This window comes from Argopecten irradians, chromosome 13 (assembly GCF_041381155.1).
Source record: "Argopecten irradians isolate NY chromosome 13, Ai_NY, whole genome shotgun sequence".
Classification (NCBI taxonomy): domain Eukaryota; kingdom Metazoa; phylum Mollusca; class Bivalvia; order Pectinida; family Pectinidae; genus Argopecten; species Argopecten irradians.
This window is the reverse complement of record NC_091146.1, coordinates 27,712,953-27,737,279: the sequence shown is the minus strand read 5'-3', so window position 1 is coordinate 27,737,279 and position 24,327 is coordinate 27,712,953. Positions and strand designations below refer to the sequence as shown.

Sequence of the window (24,327 nt, the reverse complement as noted above, 5' to 3'; positions counted from 1 at the left end):
TTATTACGGTTAGCAGTCCATTATTAATACGAACTGTCCATTATTTTTAGATTTTTGGACAGTTTTTGTATAACTGAAAAAATAATCCAAACCAAAAATCTGGACACCCATATTTTAATAATCCAATGGCATTTGCAACAGTAACACATATGTAGTTAAATCCGACAATTTTGCTTTTATATTGAGCAAACACTTCTCAGTATTTAACATGTATCTTGACAGCACCGGTCTCGATATTTATTTCAGTGTTCCCCTCCATTTGCACTTTCCAATCTGGAAACTTTGACATTGTTAGAAATTGTTCACAAAGACGTTTTACGGTTTGCTGAAGGATGTGAACCCCAACTGGCGCATCCTGATACCATACATTTCCTTGAGTGTATTTCCTAGGTCTGAGGTAAAAGGCATCATTGTTACAGTTGTCAGGTCTGAAAACAAAAGGCAGATGTATTTCAACCATGTATTTAACTACAAATTTTCAGAATATATATAATTACTTATCTAGGATAGTGACATATGTATGTGATAAGGATGGAGGAGTTAACATACCATTTTAACAAATATTTACAGCTATATAATTATGATATACTTTAAATCGTTTTAGAATTAAACTGAAAAACGAAATAAACTGCAGGTTTCAAGTAAGAGATGGGAATGGTATATAACTTACCTGGTGGCAATAAATTTTGTGTACATTTTCACGATGCACTTCTCTGGTTGCTTTTGATTTTCATATGCCCGTGTAACTTTTGGATCCGGTTTTCTATGCACGATACCGCCATGGTTTGTTTTGGATACATCTTCAGTAAACTGTATGTACGGTTTTCAGTATCTGTTTTCACACAGATGTGAGAATGTTCTCCATATCTCAAGTTCCTGTGTTCTTGACCTGCTCGCAGAGCAAAATTCAAGCCTATCATGAAAATCATGGTATCCAGTAGTTGTTGAGGACTATCTGAACCCAAAATATTTTCTGTCCACAGTTTTTCCTCCTGTTCTTGGGTGATTATATCTGCTTGACGTCGCTGGAGACCGATTCCTTTTTTTGATAATTCCTTCATTTTAGAATCTAAAACAGCTTTCAGTCCGGAGAATGTTTTGTCGTCTAAAAAGCTTACGAATCTCCCATTGGTGCGGAAATGGTGTTGAATCGATATTAACAGTTCATACATGGTGTTTGGTCTATAATCTGAGCCGGCTTCATTTCTTACTTCACCAATAAAGAAACTAAGGGCTTCATTCAGGAGGGAATCTTTCATTTCCAGAATTGGACTCGAATACTGTTTGCTCTTCGTTACACGTTCGCGCTCCTTCTGCCAATTTGCAAACAGGTTAATAGCCCAGCGAGTCTTGTTCTCAGTTTTTGCTGACTTGCCACTATCAACCATATTCTGTAGATCCACAGTGTTTAAGGGAATTCTAAAACGACTGTCCATTTTCTCCATTTCCATTGAGCATTGAACAATACTCTCATCATCGGCTGAAGAAATATCGGAAAAAATGCTGTTTCTTAAATTGAAATTTGGTTGCGTATTTTCCTGCATGTCTAATATATCACTTAGAACAGCATCGGTATCGGGATCTGTAGATAATTTCTCCACAAATGTTGACTGGGTTATGAAAATCGCATTAGAATCGGAATCAGACATGCTGTCCCTTCAAACTTCACCTCAGAAATGGGCAATTGAAAACTCTCAGTTGCAAGTCACAGAGTGACATTGCATGAAATACTCATGCAAATACTATATATAACATTTGTTACCTTTACCTGTCCAAAAATCGTCATCGTTGATTGAACACACTTTGATCCTAGTTTTACCTATACCAGTCTAATATCATTCCAGACTGGTTGCTCATGGATTGTTAGCTTTCAGTATGCTATGTGTTAATGCAAGAGCGATTTATATGTTAAGTAGGAGAATGTCCTCAAGCTGTCTATTCTTTGAAATAATGGATTGGACACGGCCTACGGCCTCGTCTTCATAGAAATTAGTCAATTGTTTTTGAAGTTCATTTGCTGTATCAGCCAGTAGTATGGTGTCATCTGCATATAATAGCGCATATAATTTTAAAAATATGTGCAATCTGATTAAAATACAGATCCTTATAACCACTCCGTTATATAAAGGATCTGACAATATCCCATAGAAGGTCACGTCCAGATGACCTTTATACCACGTGGTCTTCATATAGGATACATTTTCTACACCTGTCACATCCATTGTCACGATATTTCGTCACAGTATACATACACAATTAGCTTTATTGTGCTCTTTGGGCGAGATGACTACGTAAACAAAAATAATTTTGACAGTTTTTTCAAACTATTTCGTCCATGAAATTCACTGTCAAAATTTTGCAAGTAGCAATTTGATTTGTCACCTGGACATGACCCCTAATGGGATTTTCTCAGATCCTCTTATCAAACGTAGTGATAATACGGATCTGTATTTTAATCAGATTAAAAATATGTGTAGGTCATTTTCTAATTTACTTGGTATGTTTGACAAACCCCGACATCCATTTGCAATTAAAAAATCGTCCAAGTCATCTGAAGATATAGAGAACAAAAAAGGGGATTGATTTTCCCCTTGTCTTACACCAGCCTTGCATGTGAAGATATTTGAAATTTCTCCATCTTTAATGATTTTGGCTTTAATACAGCATACAAATTTATCATTACTCGGAAACATTTTCCGTCAATATTATTTTTAATACGTTTGTTCCATAAACCAAGCTTCGAAACATTATCGAAGGCTTTTTCGAAGTCAATGAATGCAGCATATATTTATTATCCCCCGCCCAACGTCTGTACGAATGGTTTCCGGAGCATAACTCTAAAACCAGAAGAGATATTTCCACGAAACTTCATACACACATTGGTCTTATGGTCTAGTAGTGCCTTTTGCTATTTTTAGGTTTTCATTTTTTGCATTTTTTCCGTAACCATGGAAACATTGCTGAAAATATCATATTTTTGTACCAGGTTCGTTTCCGGAGCATAACTCTAAAACCAGAAGAGATATTTCCACGAAACTTCATAGACACATTGGTCTTATGGTCTAGTAGTGCCTTTTGCTATTTTAAGGTTTTCACTTTTTGTACTTTTTTCTGTAACCATGGAAACATTGCTGAAAATGGCAGATTTTTGTTTAAGAATCGTTTCCGGAGCACAACTCTAAAACCAGCAGAGATATTTCCATGAAACTTCATAGGCACATTGTTCTTATGGTCTAGTAGTGCTTTTTGCTATTTTTAGGTTTTCACTTTTTGTGCTTTTTTCTGTAACCATAGAAACATTGCTGAAAATATCATATTTTTGTAGCTGGTTCATTTCCGGAGCATAACTCTAAAACCAGCAGAGATATTTCCACAAAACTTCATAGACACATTCTTTTCTTGGTCTAGTAGTACCTTTTGCTATTTTTAGGTTTTCATTTTTTGCACTTTTTCCGTTACCATGGAAACATTGCTGAAAATATCATGGTAAATGGTAAATGTTACTTTGCAAAACTCCACCCATCTTTGTGTATATAGTCTAATATAAATGTCAAGGCTGTATACCTGATTCAACAATTGCAGCCCCGCTCTACTTGAATTATACTCCATCTTTCTTAAGCTCAACTTCCTTTTTCCTGTTTTTTTCCGTACACATAAGTCTCCACAATCGAACTTACTTCAGCTTTGATATCTCCATTGGCAGGGGATCTGAATGACTATGTCCTTGTTTTAAATTTGTTTTGCTAGTTCAATTAATGAGTATAAAGAGAATATTTGATCAATAGTTGAATAATTCCATCGAAATCCAGCTTTGTTCTCCAGAATAAGTTCAAAATGCTCTGCATATTTAGTAAGTCTATCATTAATGATGGAGGTAAAAAGTAACGTAATCGGTCTATAATTTTTAGCATCGTACATATCACCTTTGGTTTTGTCATGCAGAACAGATGATCACCGATCTCGGCCATTTTTTGTCTGTCGTCTCCGATTTGATACAAGCTCTCTGATTGGTCCACTCGCTCCTAGGAGTCAATCAGAGAGCTTGTATCAAACCGGAGACGACAGACAAAAAATGGCCGAGATCGGTGATCATCTGTTCTCCCATACAAGTACTTCACAGGGATATCCCGCGGTTGCTAGGGAAAAGATATCTCTATCTTACATGGGGGTGTAAGACAGCTCACACGCGCTAGACAATGACGTGACGTCATAGGCATGAGAGAGTGTTATGTCATGTTTACTACTCATCCAAGTGAGATGTGTAAACAATATGGCGACGTCTGAAAATCCTCGACGATTTAAGATTGGCGAAAGTGTTGCTGTTGATAATAATGGTCAACGGGGTAAAATTGTCGACATATATAAGCCTCTAGGAACGTATGTTATGTATAAAGTACAATTATTCAGCGACGGAAACATTGTGTCTGCTGCTAACCACGAACTAGAGAAAGGCCTAGCAGACGACGAGTTTGATTTCCTTGGCTTAAGTAAATTGAAAATGCTGAAGCACAGGCTCATTATGTTAACAGTCAGTCTATTAAAACACCCTCCCACCTCTCCAACAAGATACAATCAAACCTTCATGTACTACTACGATCACCGAGTCGAGATTTGTATATATGAATGAAAAATATGTCAATCAATTCGTAATTCGCACGTCCGTTTGTTTCAATCATTTTTAAAAACAGAGAATGAAAATAGAAACATTAAAAACATTTCTCCCGTCGAGCTTGATAAGTATTTAACGAAGTACTTATTATGTGCTCGACAAAAAGATGGTAGCGAGTATCAACCAAGTTATCTTAGAGGAATATTCGGATCACTAGAAAGATATCTGAAACGTCACCGTTACGGTACAAGCCTAGTCACGGACTATGAATTTGCATGTTCACGCGAGGGGCTCAAAAGTAAACAAAAAGACCTTAAAAAAGAAAGGTCTTGGAAATAAACAAAAAAGAGCAGATCCAGTGACAGAGTCAGAAATCAACATATTATACGAGAAAGGCCAGCTGGGGAGAAAAACACCAGAATCAGAAACACCAGGGCCTTACGTCACAGAAAAATACAGAGATCAGAGGTCATGGTGACCTATTGCGACGGTCTTTTGTCCGTCGTCGTCAGTTTACATTTTGTGAACGCGATGACATGAGTAAAGATAAACCGAACTAATTGAAACTTTGTATGTAGACTAACATTGGTAGGATCTCGGACAAGTTCGAAACGCTGTGTGATTCGAAAGTAATTTACGGAGTTATTGCCCTTTTGCATTAATAGATTATTTGACATTGTGAACGCGATAACTTGTGTAAATATAAACCAAGCTTAATGGCACTTTGTGGGTAGACTAACATTTGAAAGATCTCGGACGAGTTCGAAAATAGGACTTGATTCGACAGTTAATTTATTGTAGTAATTGCCCTTTGCGCCACTAATAATTAATATTGTTCATTGTGAAAATGCGATAGCTTGAGTAAATATAAACCAAGCTTAATGGCACTTTGTGGGTAGACTAACATTTGAAAGATCTCGGACGAGTTCGAAAATCAGCGTGATTCAACAGTAATTTACAGAGTTATTGCCCTTTGTACTAATAATTATTATTGGACCTTGTGAACGCGATAACTTGTGTAAATACAAACCGATATTAATGAAACTTTGTAAACTAACAATGAAAAAATCTTTGAAAAGTTCGAAATCAGCATTATTCGATAGTAATAAACGGAGTTATTATCCTTTGCACTAATAACTATTATCTCGGACGAATTCGAAAATCTGCTTGATTCGACAGTTATTTATTGAGTTATTGCCCATTGCACTGATAATTAATATTGGACCTTGTGAACGCGATAACTTGTGTAAATATAAACCGATTTTAATGAAACTTGCTATGTAGACTAACATTGCAAAATTCTTTGACCAGTTTGAAAATCAGCAAGGTAGTAATTTACGGAGTTATTGCCCTTTGCACTAATAATTATTATTGAACATTGTGAACGCGATAACTTGAGTAAATATAAACTGATCTTAATGGAACTTTGCGTGTAAACTGATCTTGGACCCGAAAATTGGCTTGATATGACAGTAATTTATGGAGTGATTGCACATCGCACTGATAATTAATATTGTACCTTGTGAACGCGATAACTTGAGTAAACATAAACCGAGTTTAATGAAACTTTGGATGTAGACTAATCATTGAAAAGATCTCGGACAAGATTGAAAATCAGCTTTATTCGACAATCATTTACGGAGCTATTGCCCTTTGCACTAATGATTATTATTGGACCTTGTTAATACGATAACTTGAATAAATATGCACTCAGATTAATGAAATGTTGTCTTTAGACTAAAATTGGAAAGATCTCGGACAAGTTAAAAAATTGAACTGATTAGAACGATACTTACGGAGTTATTGCCCTTTGAAATATAATTATTGAGTCTTGTGAACATGATAACTTTAGTAAATATGCACCGAGCTTAATGAAATTAATATGTAGACTAACATTGGAAAGATCTCGGGTGAGTTTGAAAATAAGCTGGATTAGACGATTAATATAGAGTTATTGCCCTTTGAAATACTTATCGAACCTTGTGAACACGGTAATGTGAGTAAATATGCACGAAGCTTAATGAGAATTTGTAAGTAGACCTATCAGATGTATGTTTCTATTCCGTGACATCATTTGGCTAGTAAATTACATAACTAATTTGTATCAAGTATCTGGTGACCGTTAAGACCGATGGGCCTCTTGTTTCGCTCTTACTTGCCTAAGTCTTATCCTGATCTTATGAAATCTTTATATTCTCTTTAGATTGTTTAAAGTAATGCATTACTTGAAATGTGGCACTTAATGAACTTTGTTGTCGATGGGTCGTAAAACCTAAACAAACATGCACTGCAGAATTCTTGCTTAGAATATATTATGTTTAGATAGAAACCTACCTGCATACATATGTTTTAATAATTACTAATAACAATTATAAATGTGAAATTAAATTGTTAACCACAACTAGGCTTCATAGCATGATTTATGCACTGTAGATGAAAGTGTGATTGGTTTTGGCAAAATACTGCTGAAAAAATTTAGCTCGCATTTACGTTTTCTAAAATAAAAACCTTTGCATTGGAAATGTTCTAATTTTCAAGGCGTTTGTAACTTTATGTGTTGAATAATATATGAAAATGAGTATGAAAATGGCGACCCATTTAATTTTTAGCCAAATCAACTTCTTGTGATTAATATGACAAAAACATAACACATGACAATATATAAAACCATTTATTATATAAAACATTTTTATTATCATTAATTAAATAAGCTGAACAGAGTTCTGTGTAATCTGACTCTCGCCACCGTTTTACACCTGAAATTATTAATTATTTGTTCATTCAAATTTAGGTTAACAACTTATTCTTTTCCATGTAGTAATTCATTGTCACTTTGTCCTGCTTGACTAATACTGAAACTTCTTATAATGAAATGAGAATCCGCGTAACACTATTGCTTCTTATTAACTTGTTCCATTTGTGTCACTTTGTTAAAACAGGTTTACAAACTTACTTTCTATTAATAAAATAATCTTTTAATTGTTATCTTGTGTGATTCCCTCATAAGAACAAATTCTAAAAATTATATTTATCTCCATTTAAGCAACATTTGAAAGTTCATTCAAATAACCTGACGTTTGATATTTACACAGTTCTGTGACATGACAAATTGTACTAAATCAATTTCAAAAATTTCAAAAATGTACATTTATACATTAAATTCCACAAATTATCAATATCCTTACGAACCTAACTATAATGGATTAATCGAATACTGAAGAAAATATAAATAATTATTTTGGAATTACAGCGTTATGTATAGCAAACTGAAAAAAGAGTCAAGTGTTTAGTGACAAGGGAAAATAGCCCGTGGTTGTTGAGCACCCGATTCGCCGTGCATTCCGTTATATCATGTGATTCCACTACATACATCCACTTCGTCTCGTACATAAGCTATACTTCCACTCCGAATTTCATTCAATATTTAAATAATGGATAGATCGATCAACCTGCAAACCAAAATAACATTGTAATGAAATGTTGTATTTTATTATTAAGTTACATGAAAACCTTGCAGATTTTAATTTCTCTCACAGTTTTATTTGATTGACGAAAGTACTTGTAGATTTCATCAAACAGCAATACTTTGAATTATCTTTTTCGTGGGAACTTGATCGCGTTTTTATTCTTAAAGAAATTTCACGATTTACAAATAAAGATGCTCCACCGCTATTTAGTATTTTTCTTCAGTTTCGAAAGTAACACACTTTACCCCATTGCCACCATTGAAATGTTTGAACTTCTAATTTTCCTTCAAGCTTAAAATATTAAACATGATTAATTGCGTTCCGAAAAAAAAATCCGTTGCATTATATCATATATGAAATGAAATACCGATTACACATGCACCAAAAGCAAAATAAATTCCGTAGTATTTTCTTTGTTAATCAGGCATATATATATATGTATTACTTGATTAATCATCAGCTATTGTTTAAATGATGAGTATCGGTTATGCCCTGTCGGTGGTGGAGCATCCTTTAATGTATTATCATCCTTCAATTTCGAGGTGATTTATCTTTGCGAAATCTTACCGGCGCGAAAATAAGCAAGTTTCCAGAACACGTAAATTGACTGCTAATTTATTATTAGAACGAGGTTGAATTACATGGAACGATTATTTCATCCGTGGGTAGAGAGAAAAATATATCTCCTTTATTATTTTGATATATTATATCATACATATATTTACTTCATTCGAATGTTACTTATCCGAACTTACCTCTCTGGCCTAACATCACAGCTGATTGCATAGCTGAAAGATGAAACGTTATATTGTATATACTTTGATAACTTTATAATTATTGAAGTAAGCCATATGATTGTGTAATATTTTACAGATTAATTTGACTTTGTGCGACTTTCAATATATATATAATATAATTAGTATATCATATTATTATGTAATATTTATAAGATGTAAATGTGTGACTTTTTAATTAGCTGTATATGTTAGATGCTGGCTTTAGATGACAATCCTCAGTGATTATACAATGTATTCTAATTCTAATTGATAATATTAAATTATGATATCCATTATATATATTGTGACTACTGACGAAAACGTTAAATGATAATATCAGTGATTGCAACATTATTTTCTGTGTTTAAATGATAATATCAGTGATTGCAACATTATTTTCTGTGTAAACTCACCTTTCATTCTCATGGCAGTTGGTGATGCTGAAAGTATAAACAACAAACATTTTTTTTACTATTTCCTGTTCTGTAAGTTCATGTACTAGATATAATGATTTCTGAAGAAAATGACACGGTTAAGCATTTTTTTGAGAGCTGAGATTCCAAATGAAAATTTTTCTTAAACAATTTTGTTACATTGCTTCTTTTTTCTGCTCATAAAGAAAACATTTAAAAAATAATTTATTGTAAACTTGTGAGATATTTTGCATAATGAGACGCCAAATATGCAAAAAAAAAAAAATAATAATCTCGAGTTGTACTTACTAGCTGCTGCTACCATATCTCCTAATACATCGGCTGAATAAAACACAAAACATTATATTATACATATCATATAACTAAATACAATAAAGAATGCAGTTATAAAACATCAGTTTATGTTTATTTTTAAATCCATATTATATCTCGAATTGCTATATAACTGTACAGCTGTTAATTTCGCGTATGTAAAATATCGCGATTTACTGTTCGCGGTGGTTTATTTTCGTGATTCACCTTCATACTAATTGTTAATTTCGCGGGTGTACGATTTCGTGGTTTACTGTTTGCAACTAATTCGCGGTGGGTTATTCCGTCTTTGCATATTACAGAGTTAGCTCCCTTGCGGGTAGGTATCGATTGTTACGTCATTGTGTTTTGAGCGCAATTCACGTCGTTTTCTCCGAAAAGTATGACGTTACGCTCGCTAACACATGACGTCACAATCAATATCTACCCGCAAGTGCAGATAACTCTGTAATATGCAAATTCGGAATTGTCGTGAATCATCTTCGTAGCCTTAGAAAATGTCATTAACGCGTAGTATCTAAAGCAATGATTTTCTAACAATTTCGTGAGGTTTAAAATTTCGCGGGTTAGGGTTAAGGTCGAAATTATACCCAACCGATTCATTTCCAAACAGTATATTTTGAAACTGTAGGCCTTCAAAATTCAGTTAAAACAGTATTGTATTGAAGTAAATGCTCATACATACACTTACAAATATTATTTGAGGCTAGAAAGGCAAAGAAGCTTATGTATCAGCTGCTCTCCATTTAAGAACTATACAGAATATGATGACTACTTCAGTTACTCACCTATTTGATCTGGCGTTCTACCCACTACAACAAAAATACAAAGTTTCAATATGCAATATAGATATAACGAATAGTGAAATATAAATGTTTTAATAATTGATATTTGCTCTTAGTGACTATATTAATGACAGGCATGATAGCAACATTTTTAAGGTATATGTAAAGGGTTAAATTCAGTGTATTTCCACCATTTATTTATGTATTATCTGAATGAAGGTTTTTTATTGTGAAACTTTAGTCATGTTTATTCTAAGATATTCAGTAATTTTCCTTTATCTTGTCAGACGGTGGATACTATATATTTATTTACTTTTTGGACTATACGATATGTTGTATATCTTAATTGTTTGAACACATTTTGTAGAATAAACAATCTGTTAAAATACATATCCTAATGATAACTCCGTTAGATAGTTTTTATTTCAAACGAAGTGATCAGTGGTCAGTTTCTAGGAATAATCTTAGGATTGTTGGCAATATTTTACTTTAGCAATTAAAAGCGAAAGGTGTCGCTGTATACGTACTTGACCGCAACATGATTGCTTTGGCTGAAAAAAAAAAATAAACATCATATAACACAAACTAGCATGTCATCAATTTCATCTTGATAAGATAGAATATCTGTCTAATATGCTGAGTTCATTAGTATGATTATCGAACAGTTTGTAAGCAACGATTCCAAAGTCCACAAATAACGAAATCTGGGATACAAAAAATAGTCCGTCTTGACCTATTACATGATTACCTCCCTTACGGTATATATCCCGTATAACGTCATTATTATTATTATTTTGTGTGTGAAATTCGCGTCGTTTCCTCTAAAAAAGTATCACGTTACGCTGGCAAACACATGACGTCATAATAAATACCTTCCCGCAGGGACAGATTAATTTGTAATATGAAATTACAGAATAGCTGTGTTTAAATCCAAAATCAACTGCACGCATAATATCTTGTTCGCAGCAAACATACATTTTTAAAATGCAAAGCTGAAATACATACCTTCAACTTTCGGAGGTAGAATGATTGGATCTCCTGTTAGATTAGAAAATACGTGATATTAGTATAGTCATGTCGATTTTATGGTACGTAATATAGTCAAACCTGTCTATCAAAACCGCCTAAGAGATAAAGAGCACTGTAAATTGATCTTTTGATGTTAGCTCAGTGGTCTTTTTAAGTAGGTGATCATATTGTTGGGCGCTAACGCAAATTGACCGTAAATAAGTATATTTAATATTAGGAAGATGGAACACAAACGCGATTTTGTATTGATTCATTAAAATATTCATTGATAATTACTAATTATAATTTTCATCTTGATAAAGGAGAAATAGTTATGCACTGTATATAAACAGTGTTTTGGCAATACTATATGTATGTATAATATTATTAACATTTTAATAAGAAAATATTGATAAAACACCATATTATGTTTGTTTTGTCATATTTATTGAATATTCATTCTTTTATGCGGACAGAGACGAAACAAATACGTAGAACACTTTAAATACTTTTTCTATTACAAATAGATGGCGAGTCATAAACTGAAAACAATTATACAGCATACACACCTGTGCGTGTTCGCATGTGGGCAGGGACATCCATTATGTCAGCTGAAATGACAGTAATATTTCATACTAAGCATCTTATTTAAACACACTTAAATATCCTAGAGATTAAGCTGCCTTTTGTAATTAAAATAGAGTAAATTATGATAAGGAACCTCGATCTTATTTAAAATATGTGAAACTTTTATATCAATTGCATTGCGAATTCATTTTGGTTTTCACTATCATTTTTTTCTAACAAGATTTATATTCATTTGGATCAACCATAAATAAATAATTGATACAGAAATTCTAAATGCGTTCTACTTACCAAGAATATCTCTTGTAAGACCTTTAAGGAAACAAAAAAATATTTAACATTACAGCTCATGCTTTATTAATAAAACCCTTCATTAGTATCATCAAGTGGATATTATGGAAATGCAGAAATGACATCAAATACAACAAAATACTTCCGAACGCAGAATAAATAAAAATACTATTGAGGAAGCAACTTAAAAAATGAGCTAAAAAAGACAACATACCCTTGTAATGAATATTTTAATAAGTATGTCACATATGTTGCCTGCTACATACAATATATGCAGTGGACTTTTGTTAGCAGGCATGCATCTAAAGGAAAATTGTGTGACAAACTTTGAATAATTATGTCATATGTGTAGCCTGCTACATGCACTGTGTGCAGTGAATTTGTGTGTTTAGCAGGCATGCATGCTAAAGGAAATTGTGAAATATATTAACACATTTCAATTTGACGTAACTCGTAAACACCTTAACTTAAACATATTATATTAGGTGAACTTTTGAATTATTGTGCCAGAGGTTTAGCTTTTAACTATATATTTACATTCGATGCGGACTTTGTATAAACAGGCATGCTTCAGGCAGGGTTAATGAGAATAAAAATGTATGTATGTGTATGTATTAATATGTATGTATGTGAGGGTATGTATGTATGTATGTATGTGTATGTATGTATGTTTGTGAGGGTATGTATGTATATATGTTTTTGAGGGTATGTATATATGCATGTGAGGGTATGTATGTATGTATGTATGTATGTATGTACATATTTATGTGAGGGTATGTATGTATGCATGTGAGGGTATGTATGTATGTATATGTATGTAAGTATGTATGTATGTATGTGAATGTATGTATGTATGTGAGGGTATGTATGTATGTATGTATGTATGTATGTATGTATGTATGTATGTATGTGAGGGTATGTATGTATGTATGTATGTTTGTGAGGGTATGTATGTATATATGTTTTTGAGGGTATGTATATATGCATGTGAGGGTATGTATGTATGTATGTATGTATGTATGTACATATTTATGTGAGGGTATGTATGTATGCATGTGAGGGTATGTATGTATGTATGAATGCATGTATGTATGTATGTATGTATGTATGTATGTATGTGACTGTGAGGATGTGTGTATGTGAGAGTGTGTATGTACTTATGTCTGTATGAATGTATGTATATAGTGTGTGTGTACTTATGTATGTATATAGAGTGTGTATTGCATGTTTGCTTGCATGTATATTGTGTATGTGTATGCATGTAAGTATAATAGATAAAAGTAAGTTTAAAACAGAAAATTTGTCAGCTGATCGTTAATTGATTCTCTGAGTGAAAATAACCAAAACATTACAGCTCATCAAAGGCAAAAAGTTCAATATAGTAGAGGATGTCTTATTATAAATAGTTATAAGCCATGTTTGAAAATAACACTTATTAGGAAATATCTTGTCTTGTGTGCCTTTCTATCGAGACTAGTGACTCTAGTGCGAAAAAGCAAATATTCGCAAATTAACTTTTCGCATTCTTTGAAAAATAATGATATTTTACAATCTTAAAACAAAGGTATGTTGAACTAATGTCTTTTTAGGTCATCTGACCCGAAGGGTCAGGATGACCTATAGTCATCATGTTTCGTCCGTCGTCGTGCGCCGTCCGCCGTGCGCCGTGCGCCGTCCGCCGTGCGCCGTGCGCCGTGCGCCGTCCGCCGTGCGTTAACTTTTCACATTTTGAACTTCTTCTCAAGTTTGACCAGTGGGATTGAGCTGAAACTTACCTGAAATGATCCTGAGATGGTCCCGACAAAGTGTTGTTATTTTTCGGGTCGATCCGAAATCCAAGATGGCCGCCACAGCCGCCATCTTGAAAACACATTTTGAACTTCTTCTCAAGTTCTACCGGTGCGATTTGGCTGAAACTTGCATGAAATGATCCTGACATGATCCCGACAAAGTGTTGTTATTTTTCGGGTCGATCCGAAATCCAAGATGGCCGCCACAGGCGCCATCTTGAAAACACATTTTGAACTTCTTCTCAAGTTCTACCGGTGCGATTTGGCTGAAACTTGCATGAAATGATCCTGACATGGTCCCGACAAAGTGTTGTTATTTTTCGGGTCGATCCGAAATCCAAGATGGCCGCCACAGCTGCCATCTTGAAAACACATTTTAAACTTCTTCTCAAGTTCTACCGGTGCGATTTGGCTGAAACTTGCATGAAATGATCCTGACATGGTCCCGACAAAGTGTTGTTATTTTTTGGGTCGATCCGAAATCCAAGATGGCCGCCACAGGCGCCATCTTGAAAACACATTTTGAACTTCTTCTCAAGTTCTACCGGTGCGATTTGGCTGAAACTTGCATGAAATGATCCTGACATGGTCCCGACAAAGTGTTGTTATTTTTCGGGTCGATCCGAAATCCAAGATGGCCGCCACAGCCGCCATCTTGAAAACACATTTTAAACTTCTTCTCAAGTTCTACCGGTGCGATTTGGCTGAAACTTGCATGAAATGATCCTGACATGGTCCCGACAAAGTGTTGTTATTTTTCGGGTCAATCCGAAATCCAAGATGACCGGCACATCTGCCATATTGAAAACACATTTTGAACTTCTTCTCAAGTTTTACTGGTTCGATTTGGCTGAAACTTGCATGAAATGATCCTGACATGGTCCCGACAAAGTGTTGTTATTTTTCGGGTCGATCCGAAATCCAAGATGGCCGCCACAGCCGCCATCTTGAAAACACATTTTGAACTTCTTCTCAAGTTCTGCCTATGTGATTTGGCTGAAACTTGCCTGAGATGATCCTGACATGGATCGACAAAGTATTGTTACATCTCTGGTTGATCCCAAATTGAAGAAGGCTACTATGACACTATATCTAATTAATTTCCTACATGTTAAGGCCCTTGGGCCTCTTGTTTGAAATAAAATTTGTTGAAGGAAATGGAAAATGATCCTGACATGGTCCTGACAAAGTGACACCATATGAAATTAATTTTACTATTGCCAAGGTAGTCAGATGACCGTTAAGGCCCTTTGGGCCTCTTGTTTAATTAAACACAGATCAAATTTTCTTGCCTATAACAAAAGCATTGAAAAAGCGATATTCCACATTTAATATTTGGTCATAAATACAGTAATTTCATATCGTGTCTATTTTCATGGGTTTTTTTTAATTAATAGTGATTTTTTTCCAGAATCTTACCCATTTGTTGATACTGTGCCACTGAAAAAGAAAGTAAAAAACGTATTTAATATACAATGGTCAAACTACTGTTTCATTTCAGGTTCAAACATTTATCTGTTACCTCTCCCAATTCATACTGTATACACTTCATACAGCGAACCCGCGATAAATCGGACGCGCCGATATTCCGGAAAACTCACAATCCACACATGTACAATTGGAAAATATCAGTATACATGTTGATAAATAGTCAAGTTTTGTGATCTCACTAGAACAATGACCTGTAATGATATGATTTTTTCTCTTTCATATTAGATTTCCAGTATTTCTGTTCTCATTACGTTCAATTCATAAAGATTCTTGATGTATTATATAACAGCACTTACATATGTAATAAGTTTTATGTAAATGCTGATGATTGGGATGCCATTTTCTCATTGGCTTGAAGGTCTATGTGCTCTATATAATATTGACTTCTATGATTTATATCTTTTTTACTATTTCGTTAGATTTTTTTGTAATATCTAACGCGACACTGTTCTTTACGGAACCATCGATAACATTGCGCTACTTGTACGAAATGATGTTGTATTTTCAACCGTATAACCATATACATGAGTTTGTTATGATTTTAATTAAATTGTGCTTGTTATTTTTATCTTATTACCGACATATGCTATTTGAGACCTTAAAGATGGTGGAAAGCCGGGATGCACCCAGTAAAAACCACAGGCCTACAGTCATAACCTTGCATTCGCCCCATTTAGCATTTGAACGCGAAACTAAGATGTTATTTAGAATTGTCCTTACAGTCATACCTTTATTTTACAATTAACAATATTCGACATAGCATATAACAGACTAAGTAGGATGTTGTCGACCTTTAATATATTCTTACTTTTTGTAATCATCTGTGATGGAGTGAGCTTGGCCATGGCTGCTGTGGAATCCAGTGTGGATGGTAAACGGTTCACAGAAGTACCCATCAATGTAGAAACTAAACAGAAATACAATACAGGTTCATGTTAGTGTGAACAGAGCTACCCATTAATGTGGAAACTAAACAGAAATACAAATACAGGTTTATGTTAAATGTGAACAGATCAAGTCCCCGATTTCTCGAAAAAAAAGGATTTGTGTGAACATTTTAACCTTAATTAGGAGGTAAAATTTATATACTTAAGTCATCTGTCACAGTTTCAAAAATGTTACCTTTTTGTGTAGCACCAATAACTTACGTGTTAGAGGGTTGGGTACTGCAGGAGCTGGTTTCGCTGCTGGGGTCGCAACCCCCGTAGCTGCATTAGCAAGTGTTGCGAGGCTGGCAAAATTGTTTGTCGTTGAGGACGGGAATGTACTAGGCGATCCGCCCATTCCCGTCAATCCAAGTGCACTTAGAGCAGCCAGATCGCCACTTAAACCACCCATCGATCCACCCATGGAACTACCCATGGATCCTAACGCAGAGGCCATGGATCCAAAACCATTATCTACTCCAGGTGTTGTACCAGGTAACTGGCCACTTCCAAAGCCTCCTCCCAGACCGCCCAGTGCAAACATAGCTCCGAAACCGCTGAGGCCTGTACCGGGTGTGGGGTTAAAACTGCTTGCTGGAAGCTGTGGTGGAGCGTACGGCGTAGGTGCGGGTTGATGCGTGAATGGCATAGGTGATTGTGCGGAAGGCAGCATGGTGGGTACAGGTGCAGGTAGGATTGCAGGCGTAGGTGCTGGCTGGATAGGAGCTGGAGTAATTGCCGGCCATATCTGGTGACTTGCTGGGGGAGCTGGCGTGACAGGAGCTGCTGGTTCTTGGGATACTTTCAATAGCAGCTGCAGCATAACTTCAGCAGAAATGTTGTTCTGTCCCATGAAAGTCGTGAGCATCTGCATCATATCGGAACTTGATCCTAGATAAACAAGATTATCTATTGAAACACTCGAAACGATAAAGGACGGCAAGGGTATATTTTATAATAACATTTAAAAGAAATTGTTGTTTAAAACTATAAACATTATTTCCGTTTTGTTTGAAGGGTAAATTATAAATTTCGAAACAGCTTTATGTTACATGCATTTTTTCATGATCAATAAAGATTGATTAGCAATTTTTTCATATTATATTGTAAAGTATTTCCCATCACTAGAATACCTCAATATCGTTTTTAACTGAATATAATTGCATCAAAATAATTCGTCCTTTCACTTGATAATCAGCATTAAATAAATTGCATGAGTAAACAATTTTTTGTATAATTTTAATAAAGATCTTGCTTTTAGATGCGTTCTTTATGCGTTGGTATGCATCTTGTACTAGTTATATATGGAAATATTTAGCGACAAAAGGTCATTATTTGTGTGTTATATTTTAGTTCGATTATCTTCTTGTTTAATATTCAGTAAGCACTTAAGATATTTAATCGGGCAAAGAAAACCAGTCTAAATGCGTTCATTGGCCTTTCAGAAGTTCTCACATATTAATACGACGGTCAAGTTCTGCTTAGTTTCCCAGTTCTGACCATTTAAGTAAAGAAAATTTGAAAGCATTGAAAGCGAGGCTGCGTGGAAATGTAACCACGGACATAGTGAGCCGGGAGGACGTTTTAGAATTTCCATACTTTAAATTAATTTCTTCGTACGCAGGCAGATTTTGACGAGAGATTTTATTGTTCCATTTCATAAGATTATATACTGGATACATTCACGCAATTTTTGCCGACTTTAGCCATCCTTGCCTGACTGTTCACTTTAAGATATCTAATTTATAAAAGTTTTTATTTTTTTTATATTGGAAGTTATTTATGATAATATTTTTTCAATCAATATCTTTAAATTAATAATAAATATTTTGAATAATATTCTAACGATATAAGTATTCTAATTATACATACGAAAAGAGCTAAATTATTGTATATATTTTAGTATTATGTCTCCTAGAAATCTCGTCCTCTTTTATTATTTTACTGATATATTATGATATATAATCATATGTCTTATAATAATAATGCCATATACAAATGATATGTTTTTACTTTATGGTGTATGCTAATTACGCTAGAAATATATTCGTATGTTGTTCATATATGTTTATGTATGTTCATGAGAATGCACTGTTGAACCATAATTATACTTTCCTTAATGATAATGAGCGGTACTGAGTATATATTATTATGCTAATGGTACATTTTCATATAAATGCATATGCTATTCACCTGCAGTAGCCATGCGTTTCTGTCTCCTATGTGAACTATCTGTGGATCTCTTCTTGCGAAGTCCAAGTCCTAACATCCCAAACGGATCTTCAATTTCAAATGATACAAGTGTTATGTAGAGTAATGATCATATAGGCTAAATACTATATATATTGACTATATAGGTTAAACTTAAACTGATTATGTATGTAGTACTAGCTTATGATATATGGGTAGTAGATATTATAAGATATTATTAATGTTGATGATTTTACAGGTTTAATTCTGTACTATAAGACTCTTTCATATGTGGATATGAAGGATAGGGATATACTACCCGAGAGTCACAAAATGTAGTAAAACCCGAGGCTTACCGAGGGTTTTGCAACATTTTGTGATCCCAAGGGTATACTATCCCTATCCTTCACATCCACTTATGAGTATTTTTCTTTCATACCTCGACGTTCTATTGCAATTTTACAACTATAATATCCCGCCATTTTGAAATAAATTCGAAGAAATCCACGACTGAAAGTCAATTGTTCATACATGAAAAAATATGTGATATTTTCAACAAAAATTCCGTTGTTTGCATCTTTTATAGTAAAACCAGTCGAGTTTGAGAAAAAAAATGTTAAACTTTTACCGAGGAAATAGAAATTTTGTTGACGCCGTGACGTCACGAGGCTTTATTGCATGGGTAGCCATGCAATACAGCCTCAGGCGACATGAGTGTATTGCCCTAGACCAGCCAGTATTACATGTGTAGGTATGAAAGAAATAATGATGATTTGATAGGTTATAATGGTATTATATATGGATAAAATGATTTATTACTTTATCATGTTGATGATGTTAATTTCATAAAAATAAAATGAACGTGTAAAAATTATGGGTTAATTATTATATATGACGATTATATAGGTTAAGTGATGTAGATATACTTGATAATTGGGACGTTAATTTATCAAACAAACAAACCAAAAATATATATATTGATGGAGATACAGGTAGCATGCTCTATATATAGATTAAATGTTAAAAAGCAATTCCAACATTTTATTTAATATAGATTAAATACAAATGTATTGATGTTTTCACAGGTTACATGCTATGATTGTTTATATATTTATGTTAATGATTATACAGAATAGATGATATATATGATGACGATTACATAGGTTAAATATGATGTATGATGGTGAAATTTTCTATGGTAATGATTATATGTCAATTATTTATTATGTACGAGTACGTATTTATGGCTAATCATTTTCTATCTAATTAAACGATAATGTTTAGCCACTAAAGGAGTTACTGGATGATATTAAAACAATGGTTATGGATGAAATGGTTTAGTAAATGATGCCACTACACAAATTCCGTCTTTGCATATTACAGAGTTAACTCCTTTGCTAGTAGGTATCAATTGTTACGTCATTATGTCGTGAGCTCAATTTCTACTACAAGTATGACGTTACGCTCGTAAACACATGACGTCACAATCAATACCCACCCACAAGGACAGACAACTCTTTATTTTGCAAATACGGAATATCAATTACGAGTATTTCAATTGAATGATTGTATGTAACATTTTTTATACAAACAACTCACTGTTGTTTGCATTTATTTCTTCGAAGTATTATTACAACACGCATAGATATAGGAATGCATTTCAATTACAATCTGATTGAAATACAGATCCTTTTTTCACAAGTCACTAGATCTCCGTTACTAGTGAATATTCTACCAAGTGAAATAAAATGGAAACAATAATTCATTTGTATATATTGTACTTTCTCGCTATATGAGTTATAAAACACAATTTGAATTATACTATTTAGAGAATTCTTTTATAAATATATAGAAATGCTGTTATAAATGTATTGAATCAAAGAATTTCAGAATAATTCTCAGTGTATTCATATTTGTTTATTTAGTCAAGTTTATAAAGTTAATATGTAAGACAAATACTTACTTCCACCACCTCCGAAAGCTGAAACAAAATAAAATAGTAATTAATAATATATTTTATAGTAAAGTGTTATGTCAAAGGACTTTCCGCACTGTTACGTCTCCCTATATCCAATTTTTTTTTTTTTACATTTTTTTAATCAATTTACCTGGTGTTATGGAGGAACTTATTTTTAACGTCATCAAATTTTTCAATTTTCATTTTTTTTTTAAATATATTGTTTTGTGTGTGTGTGTGTACTGGATAATCTTTTGTGGGCTGTTTTTATGATTTTTGTTCTAATCGGTTGATAAAATAGTTTTCATAGTTAATGGGACACAGTTATCAATAAATAGGTTCAGGTAAATGCAAGGAACAAGTTGTAAAAAATCTAACTCTACAGATGCTCCACCACTGACAAATGGTATTTTTTCACTATCAAAAACAGGAGCAGACGATTTAGTATTTTTCTTCAGTTACAAAAGTTACTTACTTTACACTATTACCACCATTGAAAAGTTTGAGCTTCTAATTTTACTTTAAGTTAAAAATATGCAAAATAATTAATTGCATCCCGAAAAAAATCCGTGGCACTATATCCTATATCGAATGAAGTACTGATTGCGCATGCACCAAAGGCAAAATAAATTATTTCATATTATTTTTTGTGTTAATTAGACATATATATACACGATTAAACGCTAATTATTGTTCAAATTATAAATATCATTTATGCTCTGTCGGCGGTGGAGCATCTTTAATGTTGATAGAGAAATTTAACAATGCAGAAAGACTTGTCCTATACTATAGTAAATCTCACATTGAGAAAAAATATCATATTGTCTGTTATTTTCGCGCAGTTCCTAGGGATATTGTTTTGGCTCTTGAAAATTTTATCCGCGAAAAAAAATGAGATATCAATGAACTATGTATCTCAATAAAGGCAAATCGCGAATTTTGTTTAATTAAATTAAATTTAATTTTGTCGTTTCTATACCGAATTGCGAAAGTTTCACACTCAAAAATAACCGACTTTACGGTATCACCGTCTACATAACGTTAGTCTGGTTACTAAAATTGTTATAAAAGCCTTAACAACATGTTTGCAAACTCTCATACACCTATATCTTTACCAGTTTTTTTGCTTATAGTTTAAATTGATATAATTTACTGTACATTTTCCAATGGCATGATTATGTAAGTATAGGTAGTACATTCCTGGTACAGATTATACGTTTCCCGTCACCACTTTAAGTCTTATTTTTGTACTCAAACATGTTATCAAGGTTGCTGTTATTTCATTTCATTGCAAATGTATGTTTCTGTTTTATCATATCATTCTGTATTTGTACATGTGTGTGTGTGTTTATATATATATATATAAAGTGTAAATTTAAAACAATTGCTCCTAAAATCAATGGATTGCGATGAAACAAGTATATAGCATAATTATAAATTTTAAGCCAATGAAGATGGCTGTTACAATCAGTTAGTCGTTCCGTACCTCCCATTCCGCCGCCCATTCCTCCCGACGTCGTCTCTATCAGATAATAATCAAATCAAGTATTACTTAATTGCAGTACAAGGGTTATTTAGCATAAGTACAGCATTACACAAAGCGAAGACTATATAGCGAAAACAAAATTGCGACATAGAGAAAACATGATTCCAACAGAGTGAAAACAAAATGTTGACATAGCAAAAACAATATTTCGACTAAGCGGAAACATGATGTGAGTTACATAGAAGAATTGGCAACACGAAATATACGTAAAGTAGGAAGCCTGATATTTTATTTTTCCTCATAGAAAAGCAATTAACTTTAAATTGAATCTTACACAATCTCTTCGAACCAAAGTAAAGAATATATCTTGTCAATGACCCGTATCAGATATTTTTCAGCTGGACCCCAAATAATGAACACATAAATCCATAATCTGGTTTGTAACGGTTTCCATGCAAAAGGCTAGAAACATACATCAAGTTAGAAACAAAGAGATGGAAGTGAAAATAAATTATATAGCAGTCATTTATAACTACAAAGGAAAAAGGAGGACATATTCCAATAAAGTTTAGACACCATTATATACGTATAGATCAGACTAAATACACATAGGTCACTCAAAACACCAAGGAAGGGAGAGAAGGGCGTGTTCTAAGGAAAAAATAAAGACAGAGACAAGACGATAAAAATAGATACATAAATTACATAAAGGTCATTTCTGCAAGGAGGAAGTAGAAAAATAATGAGACATTGCGATAGAAATGAAGAGGAGTTGCATACAAACACCCAGGAAAACCACCAAAGGTAATAAGATATATGTATTGAAAACTAATGAGATTGTTAAATAAAAAATGTAATTCAAAACGCATTAATGGGGGATGATTCTAAGGACGATACATTCTATATTTGCATAATACACAGGTATCTCCCCTTGTGAGTAGGTACTTATTAATATGATTGTAACGTCATATTTTTTCAGGTAAAACAAGTATTGACGTGACAATCTAAACCTTCCTGCAAGGGAGATAACTCTTTTATATGCTATGACGGAATAGCGGATCATGTGTTAGTGGTTTAGGTTATCACTGGGTATACACACCTCCTGCTTCTCCAGTGCCTGCAAGAAATTAGTCGTACTTCCTGAATCATCCTCAGGGATATTTGGGATATTTTATGCTGATCATTATTCATATTATAACTTACTAACATAACTATTTGTCCTCGAAATATTTTATTTCTTTTTTATTGTGGCGGAGGTAAGTTAAGCAATTAAATAACGTATACTCCTTACGCAGAGTATCAATCTAAACAAGTGAAAAGTTTTGGTTTCTGACATGAAGTCACACATCTTCTTATTTTAATATCATATTAATTGCCTGTCCTGCTTGTAAAATATTTTATCCATGAGCAGAGACTGATTTGTAACTGGTCCGCAATGGTAAGAAGGTATTTTTTGTAGCTCTTTAATAGTGTAGAAAATAAGTGAACAGCATTTTCTATTACTTCATTTAATGCGCATTACATACATTGATATTCTGGAATTAATCAGTATTTCAAATCAAGTTTACTCAGTTATTCCTAGGTCAAGTGACTGTATATATATCCATATATTTTTAACATAAAAAAACATCCAATTATTTTCGATAAAATGTCTATATTGACAAGTGATCTTTCTATACAGGTAAAATCAAACATGAAGACAACGAAAACCTTGTTTGTTTTTTTGTTTGAGTTTTACGGCCTATCGACAACAAGGTCATTTAGAGCCAAACTATAACGATAACCTTGTTTGTTTGTCTGTTTGAACTTTAAGGCCCATTGACAACATGGCCATTTAGGGCCAAACTACAACGATAACCCAATGAACGAAAACATGTATATATCTATATATATATATATCACAGGTCGGTTTACACAGGTCACAAAGAACCTGACTATAAAGGAAAACGAAAATAGTGTTTATGTGGTCTGAAAAATATCGTTTTGAAATGGGCCATTGGGACTCAAACAATTGTGTTTTACGACGCAGGTGGTATTTATACAGAGGTGGTCGTTAATGAAGGTTTGTTCATATTCTATATATAGTCTTACCTCCTCCTCCGCCAATACCTCCTCCCAATAATGAATCGAAAAGACCTGTAAGACATTTAATTATTGTGTTATTGGTTAGTGGTCCGAGTAAACAAGCAATAATTAGTGAACCACGTGACATATTACCAT

At 33.6% G+C, this 24,327-nt stretch overlaps 1 protein-coding gene across 1 annotated transcript in view; it reads right to left on the bottom strand.

Annotated features, from left to right (window-relative positions):
* Positions 1–7,266: 7,266 nt before the first annotated feature.
* The window catches only part of LOC138305556 (uncharacterized), a 65,562-nt gene continuing 48,501 nt past the window's right edge, over positions 7,267–24,327 (bottom strand). Inside the window, 17 exon segments of the mRNA XM_069245847.1 lie at positions 7,267–8,058; positions 8,832–8,864; positions 9,266–9,292; positions 9,575–9,607; positions 10,387–10,410; positions 10,911–10,934; positions 11,389–11,421; positions 11,961–12,002; positions 12,268–12,288; positions 15,477–15,497; positions 16,357–16,455; positions 16,697–17,365; positions 18,668–18,754; positions 20,628–20,645; positions 22,108–22,143; positions 23,207–23,224; positions 24,199–24,243. Of these exon segments, the coding sequence (XP_069101948.1) occupies positions 8,054–8,058; positions 8,832–8,864; positions 9,266–9,292; positions 9,575–9,607; positions 10,387–10,410; positions 10,911–10,934; positions 11,389–11,421; positions 11,961–12,002; positions 12,268–12,288; positions 15,477–15,497; positions 16,357–16,455; positions 16,697–17,365; positions 18,668–18,754; positions 20,628–20,645; positions 22,108–22,143; positions 23,207–23,224; positions 24,199–24,243 (1,235 nt within the window). The 3' untranslated portion in view covers positions 7,267–8,053.